We start from the raw sequence: 25,181 nt of genomic DNA, 5'->3' as shown, positions 1-25,181 counted from the left end.
ATCAAATTAATTAACTAATTTAAGGTACTTATTTAATTTTACTAAATTTTTAGTTTATTATTGTAATATTAAAAATAGAATAAAGTATCATTTTCGTACCCAATATTTGGAGTAAGTTCCAAAGTTGTCTCTAACGTTTTAATCGTCCTATTTAAGTACTTAACGTTTCAAAATTGACTCAATGTTGTCCTGCGTTAGGAATCCGTTAACAGAATTGACGGCGGGGATAAAATTGAGACAATTTTGAAACGTTGGGGACTTAAATAGGAAGAAAACGTTGGGGACAAAAATGATACATAAAAATAAATTTTAATTTTATCCTTCAATAATATCAATTTTTTACTATACATAGTATTCAATTATTTTTTAATCACATCTAAATAAATTACACTTAATCATATTACTTTTATTTTAAATAAATTATTTTTTTTATAATTTTACTCTTATAGATTTTTAGTTATCATGAAATATTTGTAAAATGACTAGTATATAAACTTGCAGAAAAAAATAATATATATACAATAAAATATAAATTATACCTTTTGTCTCTAATGTATCAAAAATCTTTAAAATTATAAAAAAATAAATTTATTTAAAATGAAAGTAATGTGATTAAGTGTAATTTATTTAGATGTAATTAAAAAATAATTGAATACTATGTATAGTAAAAAATTAATATTATTGAAAGATAAAATTAAATTAAAATTTATTTTTATGTATTGTTTTTGTTCCTAACGTTTTTGTCCTATTTAAGTCCCTAACATTTCAAAATCGTCTCAATTTTGTCCCGCTGTCAATTCTGTTAACGGATCCCTAACGGCAGAACAACATTGAATCAATTTTAAAACGTTAGGAACTTAAATAGGACGATTAAAATGTTAGGGACAATTTTAAGACTTACCCCAAACGTTGGGAACAAAAACAATACTTTACTCTTAAAAATATCATGTTGATATTTTAATACTTAAGGCTTCATGTCAACACTGTATAATAATAATTGAAGTAGAAAATTCGTTGTCATGTTTTAGGGTGTTTGGAAACTCCTAAAAATTCAATTCTTATCAAAATATAATTTAATTTCAGTATTTAAAATAAAATAATTAAATTAATTTAGATAAAATTTAATTTAATCTCTTTATTTTTTTCTCAAAATCCATTTCAATCCAAATATATTCGATTTAAAATTTTATTTCATTGGAATTTTATTTAAAATTTAAAATGTCTAAAATATCTTGATAATCAAATTACTTTTTAACTTTTTTCAAAGGAAACCCAAAATTTCTAACCATTTCTCAAGGCATCAGAGTCGTTCTCACTTTTTCAAATAAAATTTTAATTTTTTCTTACAATGTTTTTATTTTCATTTTTTAGATTAGCAAAATCTAAATTTATTTTATTGTAATTTCTTTAATTTTTTAACCTTTTTCATCAACAGATTTATAGTTGTGACTGTTTGATTTCATAATATTTATATACTTAAAAATTTGAAATTGATGGTATACCACACAAAAGATCAATAAAAAAATATGTATGAGACTAATTATAAGTTAATTGAATAAATCTAATTATGGAACAAGAAAGGTAAGTAAATAATCTTGTATATTTTTTGACGCAATATATTTGTTGAAACTTATGGTTGAGCACGACATAATTAAACTTTGTTAATTAGAGAGAATGAGTGAAGGATTGTTGATGAATATTTTTTAATAGTTAATTATTGTTAAAAATACATTCATGAGAATACTCATAATTTTTTTAAAAACAAAAGTTACTTAAGGATAATAATTGAACTTACTTAACAGGAATAATATATAGATCATTTGGTATATATTATCCTATTTTATATATCGAATAACTTGTATTCATTCATTTATTTTTGTTTGTATACTTATGGTAAAATGATTATGAAACTAATGGAAAAAATAAAATAAAGAGAATCTTGAAAATACTATTTATAGATCAAAATATACTTATACCACATGAAAAATAATGTTATCACTGTGGATAGGACAACGATAAAAAAAAATGTGATTTTACTAGAATCGATTTTACTATAATTGAGTAAGAAAAATTGTATTAAACATTTGAATGCCTCTTGAGATAGTTGTGATAAATATAACATGTGTTTGTATAATAAGAACATTGTCATAGTTCTTTTTAAAAAGTTCATTAATGAGAATAATGAAACCTCCTTATTTATGAGTGAAGTTTGTTCTCTTATACAGTAATTTAATTGATTTTAATAGTTAATTTATGTCTTCATCTTCGTAAAAAGCTCTAGAAATATCTCTGATTATTTTTTAATTTAGCTTATAAAAAAATCTAGAATTGGTTTAAATTTATTAAATGACTCAAATATGATGAATATAACATATATTAGCTCAAATAAATAATATACATATATATATACATTAAGTCAAGTTATGAGCTAACCAGTTAAATCAATCTTTATTCAAGTTCTACTCAATAATATATGGATCCAATTTCTTGAACTATTAATGAGTTTAGTTTAAATGAGCTCACAGATGCAGTTCCATTAAATCAAACTTATGAGTTAACTAAACTTGTCAAAATAACGATTTTAAAGTAGTTTTATATTTTATAGTAAAGTAAAATATTTTTTATATACGTGAGTTGAATTTATATTTAAGATTAAAGTAAAAAAGAGAAGTTACAATATTCATAAGATATACTATTCAAATTATTATTATAATAGAATAAAGTCTGTTTATATTATTGTTATATTTTTTTATTGTTACTCAACAATATAATTGTTACATTGTTAATAAATAATTTTTTTCTATTAGGTAAAAAGTTATTCATTAATTGAAAAAAAATAATAAGTAATTTTTAAATTATAATAATGTAAAAAAAGAAGGGAGTGCCACTAAATAGTAACAAAATTCAACATATCTTCAATGAAAAGAAAGAAAGTAGCTCAATAAAGCTTAACAAATATAGTACCATGGAATTCTTGAACGAGCTTACTCCACTCCGGGATTATATTGGACTGTTGAGACTACTTTTCTCTTTAAAATGAAGTGGTTTTAGTAGCTAATAGAGTAAATTTATAGTGCACTTACAATCTCCGTAACCACCCTATTTTTTATTTTATTTTTTTAATTTAAAAATTGAAATATAAAATTTGACATTTAGAGTAATATCCAAGTATTTTTAAAAATTGAATGCTCATAAATGTGATAACAAGTTTTTATATTTAACATTGAATTAAACGTGTACTAAATGACTTTAATTTATTATCACATTCCTTTTTCTATGTTTGATGAGTGATAAAATTTCGGAATACCTCAATTAATTTCACTCAATCTGTTTCTGTAATTGTTACTTTATAAAATCTATAACAGTGAGTCAATTGTAAACTCTTTTTGTTGTCAACCAACCTAACATTGTCAGCAATACGTTTTACAATTTCAATGACCATTATAGAGAATGTCACTGCAGTTGCACCTGATTTGGTCACAAATTCTAAGTAAATAAATTTACTTTTCATCGATTGTAATATTCATTTTACGTATATTTCCAGTTAATATTGCTAATATTTGGTTGCAGGGTTGAAGCTGAACCTTTTATGCGTATAAACGGTGTGAAATTTGTTGCAACGAGTGCAACTCCTACACAAGACCCGACATCGCCGCAAATGCAGAATGTTTCTATAGATGAGTTATTTCGTACAATTGAAATATGTTAGTCGTTAGATTATATTAATTCGTTAATCCAAAAGAATAAAATCATTTAAATAAGTCTCCACTCCCTTGTTCTGGTTTTTGAGGTATCGCAATGCTTCTCTAGCATCGCCTAGGACATGACACCTTCGCCTAGCAATCGCATTATACATTCCCTTAAGGTATAATTAACATTCTCGTAATCACTTATTTGATTAGCTAACATAGCATATATATGGAGTGTGCTAATGCCTGCATTCTTTATGTTGCTCATTTGACTAGTATCAATTTCTGCCATTTTTCTATGTGTAGGAAGAAAACCAACTAACTTAGGATTAAGATAATCATGATTGTAGGATTCAACAAACAAAGTCACGTGTCATCTTTCAGTCTAAGCCACAAAACAAACTACAAATCTATCAAGGCAATCACAACAAGTCTCAGATTTTGACTCCCTTTTTATGTTTTTCATATTATAATATTTCTCTAGTCTAAATTCTTCATGAAAGCACACAAATAATTGCTTCACATATTCTCTTTTGTTATTTTTTCAAGTCTTACTTTTTCTAGCACTAAAATCAACAGATTTTGTATAATGGTTATATAAATCAAATGCTATATGAAGATTAGAAAAATGAAAATATTCCATCTGATGAACACCTGTGTTTAGAAAATCAACTTTGGCAATATTTTTAATATCATCTATTCGATATACTTCATCCATCTGACGTGAAAAATCGTTCCTATCAAACATTGCTTAAAATTTTTGCTCTCCTAAATTTTCAAAATTCACAACTTTATGCTCAATTTTATCTTGATACATTTTTTAAAATTTCTTTGTATCATCTAATTCTTCGATCATCTCATCAAAAAATACTTTTTCTTCTATTTTATCATCCACTTCAAGATCCTAATCAGGAATTTTATTTATAACCAGAAAAACATAAAATAAATAGTATTCTAATAAATCAAAGTACAGAAACCACTAACATGAAAATAATAGCATTGTTCTAGTTTTATATTTTTTTTAAATTTATTAAATTTTAAAATAAGTAAAATAGAAGAAAGTGTTAAAATTATAAAAAAAATTTCTTGTGCTATCAAACTCAATATCGATTAAAAAAATAAAAGGAAAAAGAAACATTAATGTTTATGCAAGAAATATCGACAACTATATGTGCAAGAAACATATTTAAATCTATGAAAAAATAAACAAAAAATCATTAATGTGGAAGGAAGAAGAAATTCTGTGATAAAATACAACATTCATACATTAGAGAGGACTTACCGGTGATCACACTTTTCTTGTGCTATCATCTGAATCGCCACTGCTGCCTCGAATAAAATCTGCGTTCAGCATATGAACCCTAAAAGGTTTTAGGTTTCTGTTGTTTTGTTATTTAGAAGACTAATTATTTTATTTAATATTTAAATTAATCATTAATATAGTTTTAAATTATACAATAAAGAAGTAGGAATATAATGGTAAATGATCAAATTGAGTTATTCTTGTAATAAAGAAGAGATATAGTACTGATGTTGCAATAATAGGCTAAGGGTATTTTTGCAAAAAAAAAAAAATTCAATTGTGTTAGACAAAAATTATGACAGACCAACGTAAATGCCACCCTCTCAATGTGTCTCACCTTTCAACGCACACTCTCTCTTTTTTCACCACCTTCATTCCTTTTTTCCTTTCCTTCGACTTACTTAATATAATATATACTTTTTTTTAAAGATTTATTATGTATATTAAAAAAATATACACATATATAGATTTTAAGTGTTTAACTTGTATTAATGACACCAAGCATTTGCCAATATGTCCGAAAATTTCAAGTGAAGCCGTGTCAATCACGACACTAGTAAAAAGTTGCATAATTTTATTCCATTTTAATAACATGAATTAGTTGTCATAATTTTTTTTGTTTCTCATGATATCCTCCAACCTGATAGGTCAATGACTAATCCGTCGCGATCACTCCCAATACTTGCTTAAGCAGACAAGTGAGCTGACTACTCGACCAATCCAAATTGGTTAATTAGTTGCTATAATTTAGTATTAATAACTAGTCCCTTTTTTTACTTGCTATTCATTAGTTCACTAAACAAGTTGGTTCTTGATAGTTCATATTTGTTTTTTGTTGTTGGTTTGTCATTAAAATTAACCATAAAGAACTATTTAATTTTGTTAATTAATAATAATATTTTTAAATATAATATTTTTATCATGAAGTGAACGACTTCTTCAGTAATGATAATGTTATCCAAGCTATACCTTTTTGGAACAAAGCTATATTGAGTAGGATACTAAAAGCATTGTTGGAGTTCTCTGTTAAAAATATTGCTGGAATTTTTTACCATCATTAGAATTCTCTTCCGACTGTCACATTAGCATTTTTCGTTTACTGTGACATCATCTTTTTATGGTTTGATGATTTTGTCAAATTTTAAAATCTTTCAAGAGTTATTTTGTTAATAACAAAAGTCATGTACCATTTTATTAGCGTAAGAATCTTTTGAATATCGATTTGTTATTTACCTTAATTTAATAAATAAGTATATTTATTATTTAAATATAATGTTATATTAATAATGGATAAAGTTATTTATTATAAAATTTTAATTCATTTGATAAATATTTTAAAAAGTGAAATTCAATTCAATTATATAATATTATTAATTTATTTTAAACTCTAGAATTCAGATTGAAATTCAATTTTATATCATTAAAATTTTTTAAACAGACTATTAATCGAACTAATTTATTATAAATTTAAATTTTATTTAAAAATTTGTCGTTAACTAATATATTTATTTAAATAAATCAATGAGCCAACCTCACTCCATCCAACTTAGTTAACAACATAGATCACTCTAATACCACTCACATGTAGATCAGAAACTTGAGCTACGGACATAATTCACTTGATTCGGCAAATTTTGAAGGAAAAGAAAAGATTGGTAGGCCCAAAAGTTTGAGCCCGTCCAAACAATATTAGAAAGAAGCATGACCAAAAACATGTTGTAGTTGGAGGCTTGATTTTAAGTGATATATTTTATGCCAATGAACTTTAGTTTACATGGCATATCTTCTCTTTTTTATTTTAAAAGTCTAGGGTTCAAATTCTAATAATTGTAATTGAGAAAAAATATGATAAAAGTGTGAAAAATATATGAATATGTTGTATACTTAAGATTGGAAGTTGTCTAATTTATTAGAGTATCTAAGATTAGGAGTTGTCCAATGACAACGAAAAAGTTATATATTTTATACTTTTCAAATAATTACATTCTAATTTAAATCTTGTTTTAGCCCAGTCACCAAAAAAAAATTTGCTTTAGCAAGTGGTGGAAAAAGAAACTCATGTAGTGTTTATGAGTGTGTAGTGTAAAAATATTGTGTTGTAAAGACTAAAAAAAAAAGAAAAAAGAAAAATAATGTTAGAAACTAGAAAGAGGAAATTTTGTGTATAGTATTGGCCTCGATGTTAATTTGAATGTCCACATCCAAACTGAATTGACCATTCCACATAGGCCCATACACAAAAGTCAATAATAAATTCTTACAATAAATAAACAAGAGCAGTAGCATTGTGGAATTTGTGGTGAACTCTTCCAAAGTGAAATAGCTAATAGGGACATTCATTCATTCACCCCTACCCCCATCCTAAGAGACGGTAGAAAAAACAATTCACATAGAAACAGAAAGGTGTTTGCTACGGTACGATGATAAATTCATACGTACCGATACGTTAAAAACATGGACAAATAGTAACAAGCCACGTGGAATTTGTTTTCCACATCAGCATTTAATTTTTCTTTTTAAAATATATATTATTTCGCCACTTTTACTAATACACCCCTCCAATTAAATAAAAACAAAAATATATTTTTTATTTAATTTTATAAAAAGTCTTAAACATCCTTACTTTATTTGATTAAACAAAAATACCCTTTAAAATTAATCAAATTTTAAAATTCAATTAATCCTAATTTTATAGTTTCAATTAATTTAAACAACAAAACAAAAACATATAAAAAAAACAAAAATCAATTGTTCTTCGGCTTCTCCAATTTCTATAATCATTCTTGTGCCTTTTGAAGCAAAACAAAACAATCAAAAAAATAAAAAAATCAATCTGTTCTTCATCTTTTTCAATTCTCCTAATATCATTAGTGCCCCCTCCCCTCTCCTCTGAAACATGCCAAAACGGCAAAACCCTAGCCTAGATTCTTTGCCGCCGGCGTCCCGGGACTCAGCGCTTCCGCTTCTTCCTCTTCCCTCTGTCCGGAACCCAGGTAGTTCGGCACATCGTCCCATCCTCGCTGGCTTCTCTGTCCGTGGCTTGGAGCAGCTCGACATCGGGTCACCGCTTGCCGTCGTCTCTGCTCTCGCCGTCGTGTCGCCGGTTGCCGCCGTATCTCTGTCGAAGGTAAGTGGCCCTGCTTTTAATTTTGCTTTAGTTGCTGAATGCTCGATTTTTTCTTCTTCTTTTTAATTTCTAAGATTTTTCTTTTTTTTTTTCATCAGAAAAAAATTGATAAAAAAATTTTAATTTTTTGGTCTCAAAGATCTCTGTAGTGAAGCTAGTGGATCCTGAAGTGAAAGAACGCAACGATGAGGAAGAAGGAGGTGAAGAGTTGTCTGATATATACCACTCACCGCAGGTTTTCAAGCTGAACTACGCGGAGATGATGGAGAAGTTCAAGGTTTGTATATATGCTGATGGAGATCCCAAGACATTTTATCAAACACCTAGGAAGCTCACTGAGAAATACGCCAGCGGTGAGGGATATTTCTTCCAAAAAATTCGGGAGAGCAGGTTTCGAACCCTCGATCCTGATCAGGCACACCTCTTCTTCATACCAATCTCCTGTCATAAGATGCGTGGCAAGGTAAATATTTTCAGTATTTTTTGGTTTTTGCAATGTCTTTGGATTATTTTAACTAACTGTATTTACAAGAATGTGTAGCACTTTGTTGGATAGGGGAGCGTTGTTATTTTTTTAAGTGGTGGTTACTATTGAGATCTGAGAAGGTTGTGGCATTTGGTTGATGTCTTAGTGTCAATAGCTGTCTTGTTATGGTAATATGTTAATAATGGTAATGAATGGTTTTTTAAGGATTAATTTGTGAATAAGGAATGAGGATACGGCAAAGTGTTTGAACTTTGTTTCGGATATGCGGTATTAGCACCGTTCTTCACTTGTTTCTTCAAATGGGAGGCTGCAAAAGCTGCAGTAAGTTTCTCAGTATAATAGTTTAAATTATATTATTTTATATCATTTTGAATTTTTGTTTGTTGATCATCCACCCCTCCCCCCAAACCCTACTTTTTCTTGGCAGATGCTTGGAAATTCATTTCAAAGGAAGCCTACAATCTTGAGAAATGGGGGTACTCCACCAGTGGTTGTAAGGCATCTTTTCTTTGCTTCCCTGACAGTTCTTGAATTATAGTTCTCTGAAGATTCACTTTTCATTTTCATTTTCCTCACATAATTCTAGTGTACTTCATCTACTAATCTGCCCTACATTATTGCATAGTAGTGAAAGCATTGACCTTCATATTTATATTTTGTTTCCATTTTCATTTATCCTTTTGGTTGTTGAATACTTAACACGTTAACAGAAACCAAAACGAAGACCATCTTTACAATATGGTGATAAGTGCTAGCGTTCCTCGCGCAGCATGTCTGTTAGTCCTACTCCTGAACGTGTTCGTGTCAGGGGCGGTCGCCAGCATTTAACGCCATAGCATCCACTTTTGAGAAGCCTAAAGATAGGAACCTTTCAACCCCACCTCCAATTGTGAGAAAAGTGTATCCAAAATCAGGGACAGCAAACTTGAATACTCTTTCTCTTGGTCTTGGATCTAAGTCTTCAGCCATAGCTCGGCTTACTTCTAGTTTTGAAATGCCTTCAGCACGGGGAAAGTTGATACCTCAGTCGCTTAGAGGTATGAAATAATAAACTTGATGAGTTTCCTCCTCCATTGATATTTGATTTCAGTAATAGATTTTGCTTTAATGTAATATTCCTCATCTGTTTCTTGCGTTGTTATGGTGTAAAGTGACTTCCAATACACTCAAATCAAACCCAAAAAGAAGTGATAGTGAGGATTCTATGAGCAGCAGATTAGAATCTCTTACAGAGGAAGATGCAAAAGAAGGTGAAGCTGACGACGATGAAGGACTCCCAGTTTATCCGTATGGTAGCGTTAACACAGCTTCTAGCAATCCAGTACCAGACAACGAGAGGTATAAGCTTTTTCTTAAGGTGATTCAAAGATGATAGCTAAGATGTTACACATATTATATTAAACAGTTTAGTCAAACATATTAAACCATCTAACAGTTCTCAGCTATCATCTTCATATAAAATCACCTTCATCTTAGTCACCTTTTCTTAATACCTTCAAAACTGTATTTATAAGATTTATTCATTTTGGTTCTTACTTGTTTGAGCTACATGCATGCAGGCTTATCTGTCAGCTACAGAGTTCAAAGAAAAACTTGGCATGACGAAGACGAATCTTACAAGTTGCCGAAATGAAAACAAAACAAACTCAAAGTGACCGTTCAATTGTTCTGAGGTTTACATTATACTTTGCCTCGTGTTGATTCAATGCAGTTCAAGTTGCAAGTAGAAGGAAACTTTGCCTGTCACTGTCTACATATTTTTTAACTTCCACATTGTTGTCTTTGCTCTTTTTCTTATACACCTCAGATATGCTATCTATTCTGTAGTGATAAACTGGCATGGATTGAAAGGGACATCATCAGTGTTTTTTAACATAGCTACTTCTGCTCCTCCCAAGATGGATTTCATGATGTAGAGAGAAACTGGAGATTTTCCACCATTCTCCACCTTTATTTGTAGTGGTTTGATGATGTGCAGAGTTTTTTTCTTTGTTGAGAACTGCTTGAGGTTGCCTTTATTGAGTTCTCTCTAATCATTCTTTCATTCATTATTAATTTTGGTGAAGCAATTTTGAACTTGCAATTTGATAATATCTTAGGTTGTATTGATAATTGAGGATAACATTTGTACAGCAGAGTGTATAAACCACTCAAGTTATCTTTTTTGCAAATAAAAGTATCATCTTTTTCTCTTCTTATTCTTGTTTATGGCAACTCTTTCTTGCTTTTGTTAAACTTCAACTCTACAAATTGTACAAATTAAGTTTACAAGAAAAGTATCGCTTTTTAATTTGAATATGGAAGGAAAGGAGGTGTTGGACTCGCGTATGGGGAGGAGAGGTGCTTCACCTCGTTGTGGGATCAAAGGAATCAGAACTCGGACCCTGCGAGTTGTGTTTTTGAAAACAGACGGTCCGAGTTACGTTTTGCTCAACAAAATTAGCCAGAACAAGCAAAACGGAGGGTCCGAGTTGCGTGTTTCAGATTTCAAATTCCATCAGCTGCAAATCGGACCATGCTATTTGTGAAGCAAAATTTCATTTCCAAAGAACTCGCATGGTCCGAGTTGTTCTACCTTTGGCTCAGAAAAATCTGTCCCACAGTTTTGTCTTGTACGCCATAACTCCACATCTGGGAATAGCACACCCAAGCCTTTCATATCCATAAAATTGAGCCGAAAAGTATCTTTATAAAGTTGACGGCGTCCTAAAAAATAGCGTATATTTAATTATTTATTTATTTATTAAAAAGATAATTAAAACATAAATTAATACGAAGAATAAACACAGATAATTAGAAAAAATTTTGATTTCAAAATATTGATAGACTACTGAAAGAAAATCTTGGAACAACGATTAATCGTCTTTGTAATCTCAAAGTCTCTATAATTTCAAAATTACGATTTCAAGCCATAAAATTAACTACGGTCTCAAATTCTGAGTTAATGCAGAATGCTATGTTTATAGACTACTGGTCTACTATAAGAATATCATTTATTAAAAGTAACATATTTCTCGCTAAATATTAAAATTACTGTGTCCATATCTTTAGTTTTCCAATTCCAAGACAAAGTCACCATTTTGAAGTTCTTCTCCATTGGAACCAGTTCCTTCAATATCACCTTTCCCCTCATTATATCTACTACCATTCACATGCACCACATTCTTCTCCTGCTTGAGTTTCCAACTTTCAACCCTTTCTTTCCAGTCAACATTTCCAAGACCATGAGAATTTAAGTCCTTTGATGGATCTACAATTCTTACTGGAGCTGTAACAAGAAAGATATTATCAAGTAAGAATCCATAACAACCATGAAAATATAATATGGTATATCATCAGTTCAAGCCAAACCCACACCTGGTTGCATTTGATCAACATATGGAAGTGAGTGAACCTTGTCAGATGGACCTAAAGGGCCTGATGTAGTTCGACCTGATTACGTATCAGGTGTAGCAGTCTCCCTAGAAATCTGTACAAAAACTTGTTCAGTAAGTGATATTACAAATGAAGTAGTATGAGAAGTTAACTAAACATTATTACTTCAGAATTATGGAAATTGCTAATCATAGAAGCAAGAGCATGGAAATGCACAATATGAAGTAAGATCCAACCAGGGAAATAAGTTATTATAGTTAGAATCTAAAAATCCAAGTTTGATGCATTACTTGGTGTCGATGAGTCAAAAGTGGAATTGGTTGTTCATGTCTTGAAGAGGAAGAGATGTCAGCATCTTCATCCCACTGCGGCCGTGCCTTGGCCTTTCCTTGGCCATAACTTAACTCATTCGCCAAATCATCAACATCATCCACATCATCCACTCGAGGACTCCCTGAAATCCAAAGATGATTCTTTCAGTTCAATTCAAAGTTAAGACAAAGGATCATCAGAGTCCAAAACAGAAAAAAAGAAAACACATGCACAAAGTAAACTACCTTTACACCTTTGTATCTAGTCTTGCACTGGAGGCAACACTGGTATATCCTTTCGCTCGTATTCATAACAAGGACGACAAACTGGAAATGCACACTCATTGCAAGCAACAAGGACATCGCCGCTGTCTGTTAATCCAACAGTTTCACCACAAATTTGACAGATTGATCCATTCAAATTCTTCAGGGGTTTAGGCTACAGAATAAAAGGCATTTCACAAGTTGAATTGCATCAGTAGAATTTAAACCAGATTAGCTTCATCAAACTCTTATAAACTGATAAACAAAACTAGTCATTTACCATCCAAAGGAAATGCTCAAGCAGGGCTAGTTCGAATCTTAGAATGGAAATTAGTTTGACTTCGTTACAATCTTTGTGATGTATAGTAAGAAAAAAAGTTTAAGTTCAATTCATTAACAATTATCAATAATATCACTGTATAAGTACATAGATCTATAAGAAAAATATCCAATCTCATTCACATTCACATCAATCGCAAAACTCCATGAAAAGAAACATATCAATAGCATCACATTCACATCAATCGCATTATGTGACTTTTCTAAAGTCAAAACCAATCCAAAACATATTAAGATACATACATGTGAATCTAAATACACATATGAGCTGAGTAAGTTTACCTTTTTTCTCTGATCAGACAGCATCTTCAAAGTTGAGCATAAATGAACTTTTAATTATTTAAGCAAAAGCTGCATCAACCAGCCCCTTCTCTCGGGTATAATCCAAATCACCCGAACTCCCACTTCCACTTCAAACCCCAGAAAAAAGGGAAAACCAGAGTTGCACTAGAACTCCCGCATCAAGAGGGAATGATCAAAATGTAAAGAAATATCCCTCAGAGCTAATAAATAAATAAGATAAAACAAAGGTAAAAAGAAAAATCTTCACTTCAAATCCCAACAGAGTTCAATTCATATATCAAAGATACTAATATTAGGTAACATGTATTGATTCTGAATCCATCTAATTATGATCAAATCAATCATAATATCAAAATGGCATAATAATAAGCACCACTAGCAGAAAAATCATAAAACATAGAAGTAATAATGATGGTCAAGAAAACCCACCTTTAAAAATAATGCTTCTTATATCTCTAGTCAAATGGAGACATTAAATAATCCGGCAAACAAATACGAACACAAACGTAAACAAAATATAATGCGTATGTCACTGAAAGCATATCATGAGATAGGAACAAATTATTAAAAATAAAACAAATTCTTAAAAAATGAGACCAATAAAAGCCATTCCTAAAACATGAAGCGGTGAAATGAACAAATTTGCAGCAGTACAAAACCTTAGGACAACCAACACAATACAATTTTAGTATGCTCATCAAGATTTTCAACATAGTTTTAACAAAACCTCAGATGTCCATGATGGAGGAAGTGGCTTCAAGGGTATAAGGGACTTCAAAAACACCACGAATGAGAAACGATATATGAAGTAAAGTAGCATTAGAACACAGGGTATCTTTCACAGTTCAAGTTTCAGTTTGGTATATCCTATCTATCTATCTATCTATCTATGTTACTTATAACAAAATTTCCAACAAAATTTTAATAAAGTTTCAACACATTTTTAATAAAGAGTAACAAACTTCTCCAAATCTTTCTGATGTTAAGCATATTAGAAAAAGAAACCCAACTTTTAGGAGCCAGAAACAAAATCATGAAATTTAAACATGATCAAATTCAGACCAAAACCATAATCAGAAAAATCAATGTCTAATCTTATTATCTCAAACACGACGGAAGAAGCATAGGCCTCACCATTCGCGCGCCTCCTCCTGCGACCTCCACCCCTTCTTTCCCCTTCGCAGTGCATTCTCTCTCTCTCTCTCTCTGTCTGTGTGTCTCGTCACTTAACGATGACTACGACGATGACGGACGGCGACAGTAGTGCGACAAAGCAGACAAAGACGAGGACTGAGATCGGCTTGAGGAATAAGCTGTGATTGTTCGACCAGAGGAGGGTGGAGCATATGCGGAGCGACGCGACGGCAGAGATGAGCTGCGACGACGCTGAAACAGTAGGGACGACGACTGGACCAGATTCGACGGCGGCGGTGACGCAGCTTAGAAGAGTGTTGAGGCTAGGGTTTGAAAGAGGGAAGCAAATGCATGAAACGGAGAGGCTGGTTCCATTTTCCTCTAATACCAAAACGGTGACGTTTTCGGCAAAAAAGGGAAAATCGGCCGGGTCCTGGTTCGGCCCGACTGGCCGGTTCTCGACTAGTTCAATGGTTTTAGAGCGGTTTTTGAATTGCCGATTTTACCTATTAAACCGAATTGGAATTGTTGGCGGTTTTTAGTTGGACTGGTTAGATCGGCCGGTCCGATATGATTTTCAGAGCCATTATCTTTACAAAGAAATTCTTCAGGAACATTAAGTTTTCAACAACAGAAACATAAACCAAATAAGCTCTTTTACAAAATTAACATAAACTCACAAGCTCTAATTTAATAAGATGATCACATAGGTGAAACCCGCGATACTTCAAATTCACTGCAGACAACAAAAACAATGAAAAGGGGCATAAAAGAATGACAAACAATGACAAACAAAATAGTTAGGGTTTCGAAGTTTTAAAAATTCATATATGAAGTCTTTTTTCAATCCAAGCGGCGCTATTTTTGGCTTTTTGCAAAAATTTAGAAAACCAGCCGGGTCTCGGTTTGGTTCGATAGACCTATTTTTTTACTGGTTCGACGGTCTTATATTGGTTTTTCAAAATACCGGTTTTAGCATCTGCCCGAGTCGTTTTCTCTATCAGTTTACGGTTCGATCGGTTTGACTAGCCGGTTCAAACCGGTTTTTAGAACCTTCAGAATGAATGAAGGAAGGAAAAATAGGAACGAAAGGGGGAGTGTCACAACACAGAGCAACGCGTTCTTCGTTTTCCCCCTATTTAAAAAACCGGCAGGGTCACGGTTCGGTCCGACCGACCGGTTCCCAGTCGGTTCAACAGTTCAATCACGATTTTTTAAATTGGCGGTTTTAACATTTGTCCGAGTCGTTTTTCACAGCGGATCACGGTTCAACTTGTTCTAACGGCCGATTCAAACCGTTTTTCAGAATATTGATTAAAACCATTACTTGTCCAGCTTACAACACAGAAGTGGTTCAAGGAATCGAAATGCAAGAGTGAAAATAAAGCTTGACCTAAGTTCAACTATAATTGAACTAAAGACAGAAACATTAATTTTCAAAAAGAGTCCATAAAAAATATAGTGCATAATAATTTTTTAAGTAAAAGAGATGAAACTAACAACTCTTAATTGAACTAAAGACATAAACATTAATTTTTTAGTTTATATTAACTATTAAGAATTGTTAGTTTCATCTCTTTTACTTAAAAAATTATTATGCACTATATTTTTTATGAACTCTTTTTGAAAATTAATGTTTCTGTCTTTAGTTCAATTATAGTTGAACTTAGGTCAAGCTTAATTTTCACTCTTGCATTTCGATTCCTTGAACTACTTCTGTGTTGTAAGCTAGACAAGTAATGGTTTTAATCAATGTTCTTAAAAACGGTTCGAATCGGCCGTTCGAACCAGTTAAACCGTGATCCGCTACGAAAAATGACTCGGACAAATGTTAAAACCGCCAATTTCAAAAATCATGATTGAACTATTGAACCGGTTGGAAACCGGTCGGTCGAACCGAACCGTGATCCAACCGTTTTTTGAATAAGGGGAAAACGAAGAACGGGTTGCTCTGTGTTGTGACACTCCCCCTTTCGTTCCTAACTTTCCTTCGTTCATTCATTCTGAAGGTTCTAAAATTTGTTTTGAACCGGCTAGTCAAACCATCGAACCGCGAACCGATAGAGAAAATGACTCGGGCAGATGCTAAAACCGGCATTTTGAAAAACCAATATAAGACTGTCGAACCGGTCGAAAATAGGTCTATTGAATTGAATTGGGACCCGGCTGGTTTTCTAAATTTTTGCAAAAAGCCAAAAACGGCGCCGCTTGGATTGAAAAAAGACTTCATATATGAATTTTTAAAACTTCGAAACCCTAACCATTTTGATTGTCATTGTTTGTCATTCTTTTATGCCCCTTTTCATTGTTTTTGTTGTCTGTAGTGAATTTAAAGTGTCGCTTATAAAATTAGAGCTTGTGAGTTTATGCTAATTTTATGAAAGAGCTTATTTGGTTTATGTTTCTTTTATTGAAAACTTTATGTTCCTGAAGAATTTCTTTGTAAAGATAATGGTTTTAAAAATTGGACTGGACTGACCGATCGAACTGGTCTGACCGAAAGCCGCCAACAATTCCGATTCGGTTTAATAGGTAAAATCGGCAATTCAAAAATCGCTCTGAAAACCATTGAACTGGTCGAGAACCGGCCGGTCGGACCGAACCAGGATCCGGCCGATTTTCACTTTTCTGCCAAAAACGTCGCCGTTTTGGTATTAGAGGAAAATGGAACCAGCCTCTCGGTCTCACGCATTTGCTTCCCTCTCTCAAACCCTAGCCTCAACACTCTCTTCTAAGCTGTGTCACTGCCGCCTTCCTAGCGCCGCCGTCGAATGTGGTCCAGTCGTCGTCCCTACTGTTTCAGCGTCGTCGTAGCTCATCTCTGCCGTCGCGTCGCGCCGCATCTGCTCCATCCTCCTCTGGTCGAACAATCACAGCTTATTCCTCAAGCCGGTCTCAGTCTTCGTCTTTGTCTGCTTCGTCGCGCTACTGCCGCCGTCCGTCATCGTCGTAGTCATCGTTAAGTGACGAGACACACACACAGAGAGAGAGAGAGAGAGAGAGAGAGAGAGAGAGAGAGAGAGAATGCGCTGCGAAGGGGAAAGAAGGGGTGAGGTCGCGGGAGGAGGCGCACAAATGGTGAGGCCTATGCTTCTTCCGTCGCGTTTGAGATAATAAGATTAGACATTGATTTTTCTGATTATGGTTTTGGTCTGAATTTGATCATGTTTAAATTTCATGATTTTGTTTCTGGCTCCTAAAAGTTGGGTTTCTTTTTCTAATATGCTTTACGTCAGAAAGATTTGGAAAAGTTTGTTACTCTTTATTAAGAATGTGTTAAAACTTTATTAAAATTTGGCTGAAAATTTTGTTATAAGTAACATAGATAGATAGATAGATAGATAGATAGACAGACAGATAGATAGATAGATAGATAGATAGATAGATGGGATATACCAAACTGAAACTTGAACTGTGAAGGATACCCTGTGTTCTAATGCTACTTTACTTAATATATTGTTTCTCATTCGTGGTGTTTTTGAAGTCCCTTATATCCTTGAAGCCACTTCCTCCATCATGGACATCTGAGGTTTTGTTAAAACTATGTTGAAAATCTTGATGAGCATACTAAAATTGTATTGTGTTGGTTGTCCTAAGGTTTTGTACTGCTGCAAATTTGTTCATTTCACCGCTTCATGTTTTAGGAATGGCTTTTATTGGTCTCATTTTTTAAGAATTTGTTTTATTTTTAATAATTTGTTCCTATCTCATGATATGCTTTCAGTGACATACGCATTATATTTTGTTTACGTTTGTGTTCGTATTTGTTTGCCGGATTATTTAATGTCTCCATTTGACTAGAGATATAAGAAGCATTATTTTTAAAGGTAGGTTTTCTTGACCATCATTATTACTTCTATGTTTTATGATTTTTCTGCTAGTGGTGCTTATTATTATGCCATTTTGATATTATGATTGATTTGATCATAATTAGATGGATTCAGAATCAATACATGTTACCTAATATTAGTATCTTTGATATATGAATTAAGCTCTGTTGGGATTTGAAGTGAAGATTTTTCTTTTTACTTTTGTTTTATCTTATTTATTTATTAGCTCTTTGGGATATTTCTTTGCATTTTGATCATTCCCTCTTGATGCGGGAGTTCTAGTGCAACTCTGGTTTTCCCTTTTTTCTGGGGTTTGAAGTGGAAGTGGGAGTTCGGGTGATTTGGATTATACCCGAGAGAAGGGGCTGGTTGATGCAGCTTTTTCTTAAATAATTAAAAGTTCATTTATGCTCAACTTTGAAGATGCTGCCTGATCAGAGAAAAAAGGTAAACTTACTCAGCTCATATGTGTATTTAGATTCACATGTATGTATCTTAATATGTTTTGGATTGGTTTTGACTTTAGAAAAGTCACATAATGCGATTGATGTGAATGTGATGCTATTGATATGTTTCTTTTCATGGAGTTTTGCGATTGATGTGAATGTGAATGAGATTGGATATTTTTCTTATAGATCTATGTACTTATACAGTGATATTATTGATAATTTTTAATGAATTGAACTTAACTTTTTTTTCTTATTATACATCACAAAGATTGTAACGAAGTCAAACTAATTTCCATTCTAAGATTCGAACTAGCCCTGCTTGAGCATTTCCTTTGGATGGTAAATGACTAGTTTTGTTTATCAGTTTATAAGAGTTTGATGAAGCTAATCTGGTTTAAATTCTACTGATGTAATTCAACTTGTGAAATGCCTTTTATTCTGTAGCCTAAACCCCTAAAGAATTTGAATGGATCAATCTGTCAAATTTGTGGTGAAACTGTTGGATTAACAGACAGCGGCGATGTCCTTGTTGCTTGCAATGAGTGTGCATTTCCAGTTTGTCGTCCTTGTTATGAATACGAGCAAAAGGATATACCAGTGTTGCCTCCAGTGCAAGACTAGATACAAAGGTGTAAAGGTAGTTTACTTTGTGCATGTGTTTTCTTTTTTTCTGTTTTGGACTCTGATGATCCTTTGTCTTAACTTTGAATTGAACTGAAAGAATCATCTTTGGATTTCAGGGAGTCCTCGAGTGGATGATGTGGATGATGTTGATGATTTGGCGAATGAGTTAAGTTATGGCCAAGGAAAGGCCAAGGCACGGCCGCAGTGGGATGAAGATGCTGACATCTCTTCCTCTTCAAGACATGAACAACCAATTCCACTTTTGACTCATCGACACCAAGTAATGCATCAAACTTGGATTTTTAGATTCTAACTATAATAACTTATTTCCCTGGTTGGATCTTACTTCATATTGTGCATTTCCATGCTCTTGCTTCTATGATTAGCAATTCCATAATTCTGAAGTAATAATGTTTAGTTAACTTCTCATACTACTTCATTTGTAATATCACTTACTGAACAAGTTTTTGTACAGATTTCTAGGGAGACTGCTACACCTGATACGTAATCAGGTCGAACTACATCAGGCCCTTTAGGTCCATCTGACAAGGTTCACTCACTTCCATATGTTGATCAAATGCAACCAGGTGTGGGTTTGGCTTGAACTGATGATATACCATATTATATTTTCATGGTTGTTATGGATTCTTACTTGATAATATCTTTCTTGTTACAGCTCCAGTAAGAATTGTAGATCCATCAAAGGACTTAAATTCTCATGGTCTTGGAAATGTTGACTGGAAAGAAAGGGTTGAAAGTTGGAAACTCAAGCAGGAGAAGAATGTGGTGCATGTGAATGGTAGTAGATATAATGAGGGGAAAGGTGATATTGAAGGAACTGGTTCCAATGGAGAAGAACTTCAAAATGGTGACTTTGTCTTGGAATTGGAAAACTAAAGATATGGACACAGTAATTTTAATATTTAGCGAGAAATATGTTACTTTTAATAAATGATATTCTTATAGTAGACCAGTAGTCTATAAACATAGCATTCTGCATTAACTCAGAATTTGAGACCGTAGTTAATTTTATGGCTTGAAATCGTAATTTTGAAATTATAGAGACTTTGAGATTACAAAGACGATTAATCGTTGTTCCAAGATTTTCTTTCAGTAGTCTATCAATATTTTGAAATCAAAATTTTTTCTAATTATCTGTGTTTATTCTTCGTATTAATTTATGTTTTAATTATCTTTTTAATAAATAAATAAATAATTAAATATACGCTATTTTTTAGGACGCCGTCAACTTTATAAAGATACTTTTCGGCTCAATTTTATGGATATGAAAGGCTTGGGTGTGCTATTCCCAGATGTGGAGTTATGGCGTACAAGACAAAACTGTGGGACAGATTTTTCTGAGCCAAAGGTAGAACAACTCGGACCATGCGAGTTCTTTGGAAATGAAATTTTGCTTCACAAATAGCATGGTCCGATTTGCAGCTGATGGAATTTGAAATCTGAAACACGCAACTCGGACCCTCCGTTTTGCTTGTTCTGGCTAATTTTGTTGAGCAAAACGTAACTCGGACCGTCTGTTTTCAAAAACACAACTCGCAGGGTCCGAGTTCTGATTCCTTTGATCCCACAACGAGGTGAAGCACCTCTCCTCCCCATACGCGAGTCCAACACCTCCTTTCCTTCCATATTCAAATTAAAAAGCGATACTTTTCTTGTAAACTTAATTTGTACAATTTGTAGAGTTGAAGTTTAACAAAAGCAAGAAAGAGTTGCCATAAACAAGAATAAGAAGAGAAAAAGATGATACTTTTATTTGCAAAAAAGATAACTTGAGTGGTTTATACACTCTGCTGTACAAATGTTATCCTCAATTATCAATACAACCTAAGATATTATCAAATTGCAAGTTCAAAATTGCTTCACCAAAATTAATAATGAATGAAAGAATGATTAGAGAGAACTCAATAAAGGCAACCTCAAGCAGTTCTCAACAAAGAAAAAAACTCTGCACATCATCAAACCACTACAAATAAAGGTGGAGAATGGTGGAAAATCTCCAGTTTCTCTCTACATCATGAAATCCATCTTGGGAGGAGCAGAAGTAGCTATGTTAAAAAACACTGATGATGTCCCTTTCAATCCATGCCAGTTTATCACTACAGAATAGATAGCATATCTGAGGTGTATAAGAAAAAGAGCAAAGACAACAATGTGGAAGTTAAAAAATATGTAGACAGTGACAGGCAAAGTTTCCTTCTACTTGCAACTTGAACTGCATTGAATCAACACGAGGCAAAGTATAATGTAAACCTCAGAACAATTGAACGGTCACTTTGAGTTTGTTTTGTTTTCATTTCGGCAACTTGTAAGATTCGTCTTCGTCATGCCAAGTTTTTCTTTGAACTCTGTAGCTGACAGATAAGCCTGCATGCATGTAGCTCAAACAAGTAAGAACCAAAATGAATAAATCTTATAAATACAGTTTTGAAGGTATTAAGAAAAGGTGACTAAGATGAAGGTGATTTTATATGAAGATGATAGCTGAGAACTGTTAGATGGTTTAATATGTTTGACTAAACTGTTTAATATAATATGTGTAACATCTTAGCTATCATCTTTGAATCACCTTAAGAAAAAGCTTATACCTCTCGTTGTCTGGTACTGGATTGCTAGAAGCTGTGTTAACGCTACCATACGGATAAACTGGGAGTCCTTCATCGTCGTCAGCTTCACCTTCTTTTGCATCTTCCTCTGTAAGAGATTCTAATCTGCTGCTCATAGAATCCTCACTATCACTTCTTTTTGGGTTTGATTTGAGTGTATTGGAAGTCACTTTACAGCATAACAACGCAAGAAACAGATGAGGAATATTACATTAAAGCAAAATCTATTACTGAAATCAAATATCAATGGAGGAGGAAACTCATCAAGTTTATTATTTCATACCTCTAAGCGACTGAGGTATCAACTTTCCCCGTGCTGAAGGCATTTCAAAACTAGAAGTAAGCCGAGCTATGGCTGAAGACTTAGATCCAAGACCAAGAGAAAGAGTATTCAAGTTTGCTGTCCCTGATTTTGGATACACTTTTCTCACAATTGGAGGTGGGGTTGAAAGGTTCCTATCTTTAGGCTTCTCAAAAGTGGATGCTATGGCGTTAAATGCTGGCGACCGCCCCTGACACGAACACGTTCAGGAGTAGGACTAACAGACATGCTGCGCGAGGAACGCTAGCACTTATCACCATATTGTAAAGATGGTCTTCGTTTTGGTTTCTGTTAACGTGTTAAATATTCAACAACCAAAAGGATAAATGAAAATGGAAACAAAATATAAATATGAAGGTCAATGCTTTCACTACTATGCAATAATGTAGGGCAGATTAGTAGATGAAGTACACTAGAATTATGTGAGGAAAATGAAAATGAAAAGTGAATCTTCAGAGAACTATAATTCAAGAACTGTCAGGGAAGCAAAGAAAAGATGCCTTACAACCACTGGTGGAGTACCCCCATTTCTCAAGATTGTAGGCTTCCTTTGAAATGAATTTCCAAGCATCTGCCAAGAAAAAGTAGGGTTTGGGGGGAGGGGTGGATGATCAACAAACAAAAATTCAAAATGATATAAAATAATATAATTTAAGCTATTATACTGAGAAACTTACTGCAGCTTTTGCAGCCTCCAATTTGAAGAAACAAGTGAAGAACGGTGCTAATACCGCATATCTGAAACAAAGTTCAAACACTTTGCCCTATCCTCATTCCTTATTCACAAATTAATCCTTAAAAACCCATTCATTACCATTATTAACATATTACCATAACAAGACAGCTATTGACACTAAGACATCAACCAAATGCCACAACCTTCTCAGATCTCAATAGTAACCACCACTTAAAAAAATAACAACGCTCCCCTATCCAACAAAGTGCTACACATTCTTGTAAATACAGTTAGTTAAAATAATCCAAAGACATTGCAAAAACCAAAAAATACTGAAAATATTTACCTCGCCACGCATCTTATGACAGGAGATTGGTATGAAGAAGAGGTGTGCCTGATCCGGATCGAGGGTTTGGAACCTGCTCTCCCGAATGTTCTGGAAGAAATATCCCTCACTAGCGTATTTCCCAGTGAGCTTCCTAGGTGTTTGATAAAATGTCTTGGGATCTCCATCAGCATATATACAAACCTTGAACTTCTCCATCATCTCCGCGTAGTTCAACTTGGAAAACTGCGGTGAGTGGTATATATCAGACAACTCTTCACCTCCTTCTTCCTCATTGTTGCGTTCCTTCACTTCAGGATCCACTAGCTTCACTACAGAGTATTATTTTGTTGATTTTATTTTCTATAGAAGAAAAAGATAGAAAAAATAGAAAATGAGAGAAAAGAGAGAGAAAGATAAAGATGAAGAATGAGAGTGAGAGTGGGAGTTTGTTAATTTTGGAAGAAAAAATTTTATTTTAATTATAAAAAAATCGGATGACATATTTTGATTTGTCAAATTACTAATATAAAATATAAATTATATATATAGTGAAAATGGTAGAGAGAAATAGAAAAATGAAGAGAGGTAGATGAGAGAATTTAGAAAAGGAGTTTATTAATTTTAGAGAAAAATATTTTCTCTCAATTTTTATAAGAGAGTATCATGTGACATATTTGATTATTAAATTAGATAGTAATAATGATACATAATATAGATATATTTCAATTTTAATTTTAATTTTAATGTAATTAAAGAATGTCATGTTGCACATTTTAATTGTCAAATTAATAATTAGTCATTGATATTGATAATGATATCTAAAATAGATAGAGTGGTTGAATAAATGAGAGAGATAGAAATTAGAAAAAGAAAGAAGGAGGAGAGAACCCTTTAATTTTGGAGGGAAAGATTTGATTTCAATTGCAATGAGGGAATGACATGTCACATGTGACACATTTTGGTTGTCAAATTAGTATGGAAGAAGGAAGAATTCTCCTTATTACATTGTAAACAAGATAAGACAGGTGGACGCGAATGTATTTCGTTTACAGTGTAAACGAGATACATATATTTTTTAAAAAAATAAAAATAATAAAAAATATTAATATTATCAATAATCCAAACTTTTAGCATACAATTAGTACATAAAAAGGTTTATACAAAAGATTAAAATGGATATGTTTGATCAATTAGTATTCAAAAAGATTGATGGGTTAGTGGGAAGAGAATTGAAACAGTTATCTCTCACGCTATCCCCCACTATCAACGCGAGAGATAACCGTTTCAATTCTCTCCCTACTATTCCATCAATCTCTCATAGCAATTGCCAACGGTTATTTTTATTTTTCATATTTAAATCAATCTAATTGGATCATAATTTAATTTAAAATTTTTTAAAATGGATATATTTGATCAATTAATACTCAAAAAGAATACATAAAAAATTTTATTCCACTGATCGTCATTCTATTCCTGGTTATTGTTTATTTCTTGGCAAATCTCTCATTTTCTGGTGAGTTAAGACGCAAACGTTCACTGCTCGATCAAGTACGAAAGTTGAATACCGTAGTTTCGCTGACACTACTATTGAGGTTATCTCGATTCGTTGGCTTTTTAAGATTTGGGTGCACTGCAATTGTCTTCCACTGATTTTTTTTGTGACAACTTCAGTGTTATTTAAATTATCCATAATAATGTGTTTCATGAACGCACTAAATACATTAAAATTGATAGTCACTTTATTCGATAACACATTTTTATTGATATTATTCGTCGCATCGCTGTTGGAACATTGGATCACACTGCTCATAAAGGCTCGTCATCATCCGATTCGTTTTTAATTTTTTTCCAATGCATAAGAAAATAACAAGAGGTTAGTGTTAAGCTTAGAAATCATCTTTGAGATTAATATTTACACACCAAAAAAATCTCGAGTTTTCAATTGCACGTAAATATCTTTTAATTGAAAATATAGCATTACATTAATCTTCTATTC

General features: G+C 32.6%; 2 protein-coding genes and 2 long non-coding RNA genes across 9 annotated transcripts; 2 read left to right on the top strand and 2 right to left on the bottom strand.

The window, feature by feature from the left end:
* Positions 1 to 8,512: 8,512 nt before the first annotated feature.
* LOC107490033 (villin-4-like) lies at positions 8,513 to 10,798 on the top strand. Of its 3 annotated transcripts, none has more exons than XR_008009578.1 (5): positions 8,513 to 8,927; positions 9,034 to 9,099; positions 9,317 to 9,643; positions 9,758 to 9,944; positions 10,166 to 10,798. XR_008009578.1 is itself a non-coding variant. In XM_052262298.1 (4 exons), the coding sequence occupies exons 2-4, from the start codon at positions 9,601 to 9,603 to the stop codon at positions 10,206 to 10,208; spliced, it is 273 nt and encodes a 90-aa protein (XP_052118258.1). In that variant the 5' UTR covers positions 8,985 to 9,099; positions 9,317 to 9,600; the 3' UTR covers positions 10,209 to 10,798. The 3 variants fall into 3 exon arrangements, 1 of the variants encoding a protein (XP_052118258.1); XR_008009579.1 differs by having other exon boundaries at positions 8,529 to 8,582; XM_052262298.1 differs by lacking the exon at positions 8,513 to 8,927 and having other exon boundaries at positions 8,985 to 9,099.
* Positions 10,799 to 11,438: 640 nt separating this feature from the next.
* Positions 11,439 to 14,705, bottom strand: LOC127747751 (uncharacterized). 2 transcript variants are annotated; one of them, XR_008009598.1, is made up of 6 exons: positions 14,333 to 14,705; positions 13,178 to 13,342; positions 12,539 to 12,731; positions 12,272 to 12,435; positions 11,964 to 12,075; positions 11,439 to 11,874 (listed from the first exon to the last, which is right to left on the bottom strand). It is a non-coding gene; the product is annotated as an uncharacterized LOC127747751 (long non-coding RNA). The 2 variants fall into 2 exon arrangements; XR_008009599.1 differs by lacking the exon at positions 14,333 to 14,705 and having other exon boundaries at positions 11,442 to 11,874; positions 13,178 to 13,382.
* A 2,330-nt stretch (positions 14,706 to 17,035) lies between these two features.
* On the top strand, positions 17,036 to 20,356 carry LOC127747755 (cellulose synthase A catalytic subunit 1 [UDP-forming]-like). Of its 3 annotated transcripts, XR_008009623.1 has the most exons (6): positions 17,036 to 17,410; positions 18,445 to 18,609; positions 19,056 to 19,248; positions 19,352 to 19,515; positions 19,711 to 19,822; positions 19,912 to 20,356. XR_008009623.1 is itself a non-coding variant. In XM_052262339.1 (4 exons), the coding sequence occupies exons 1-3, from the start codon at positions 19,132 to 19,134 to the stop codon at positions 19,741 to 19,743; spliced, it is 306 nt and encodes a 101-aa protein (XP_052118299.1). In that variant the 5' UTR covers positions 18,938 to 19,131; the 3' UTR covers positions 19,744 to 19,822; positions 19,912 to 20,352. The 3 variants fall into 3 exon arrangements, 1 of the variants encoding a protein (XP_052118299.1); XR_008009622.1 differs by lacking the exon at positions 17,036 to 17,410 and having other exon boundaries at positions 18,216 to 18,609; positions 19,912 to 20,349; XM_052262339.1 differs by lacking the exons at positions 17,036 to 17,410; positions 18,445 to 18,609 and having other exon boundaries at positions 18,938 to 19,240; positions 19,912 to 20,352.
* A 631-nt stretch (positions 20,357 to 20,987) lies between these two features.
* LOC107490030 (uncharacterized) lies at positions 20,988 to 23,516 on the bottom strand. The gene is made up of 5 exons (XR_001592325.3): positions 22,859 to 23,516; positions 22,687 to 22,752; positions 22,143 to 22,469; positions 21,842 to 22,028; positions 20,988 to 21,620 (listed from the first exon to the last, which is right to left on the bottom strand). It is a non-coding gene; the product is annotated as an uncharacterized LOC107490030 (long non-coding RNA).
* Positions 23,517 to 25,181: the final 1,665 nt, after the last annotated feature.

This window comes from Arachis duranensis, chromosome 5 (assembly GCF_000817695.3).
Source record: "Arachis duranensis cultivar V14167 chromosome 5, aradu.V14167.gnm2.J7QH, whole genome shotgun sequence".
NCBI classification, from domain to species: domain Eukaryota; kingdom Viridiplantae; phylum Streptophyta; class Magnoliopsida; order Fabales; family Fabaceae; genus Arachis; species Arachis duranensis.
Note: the sequence above shows the minus strand (reverse complement) of the source record. Positions and strands in the feature narration are given on the sequence as shown.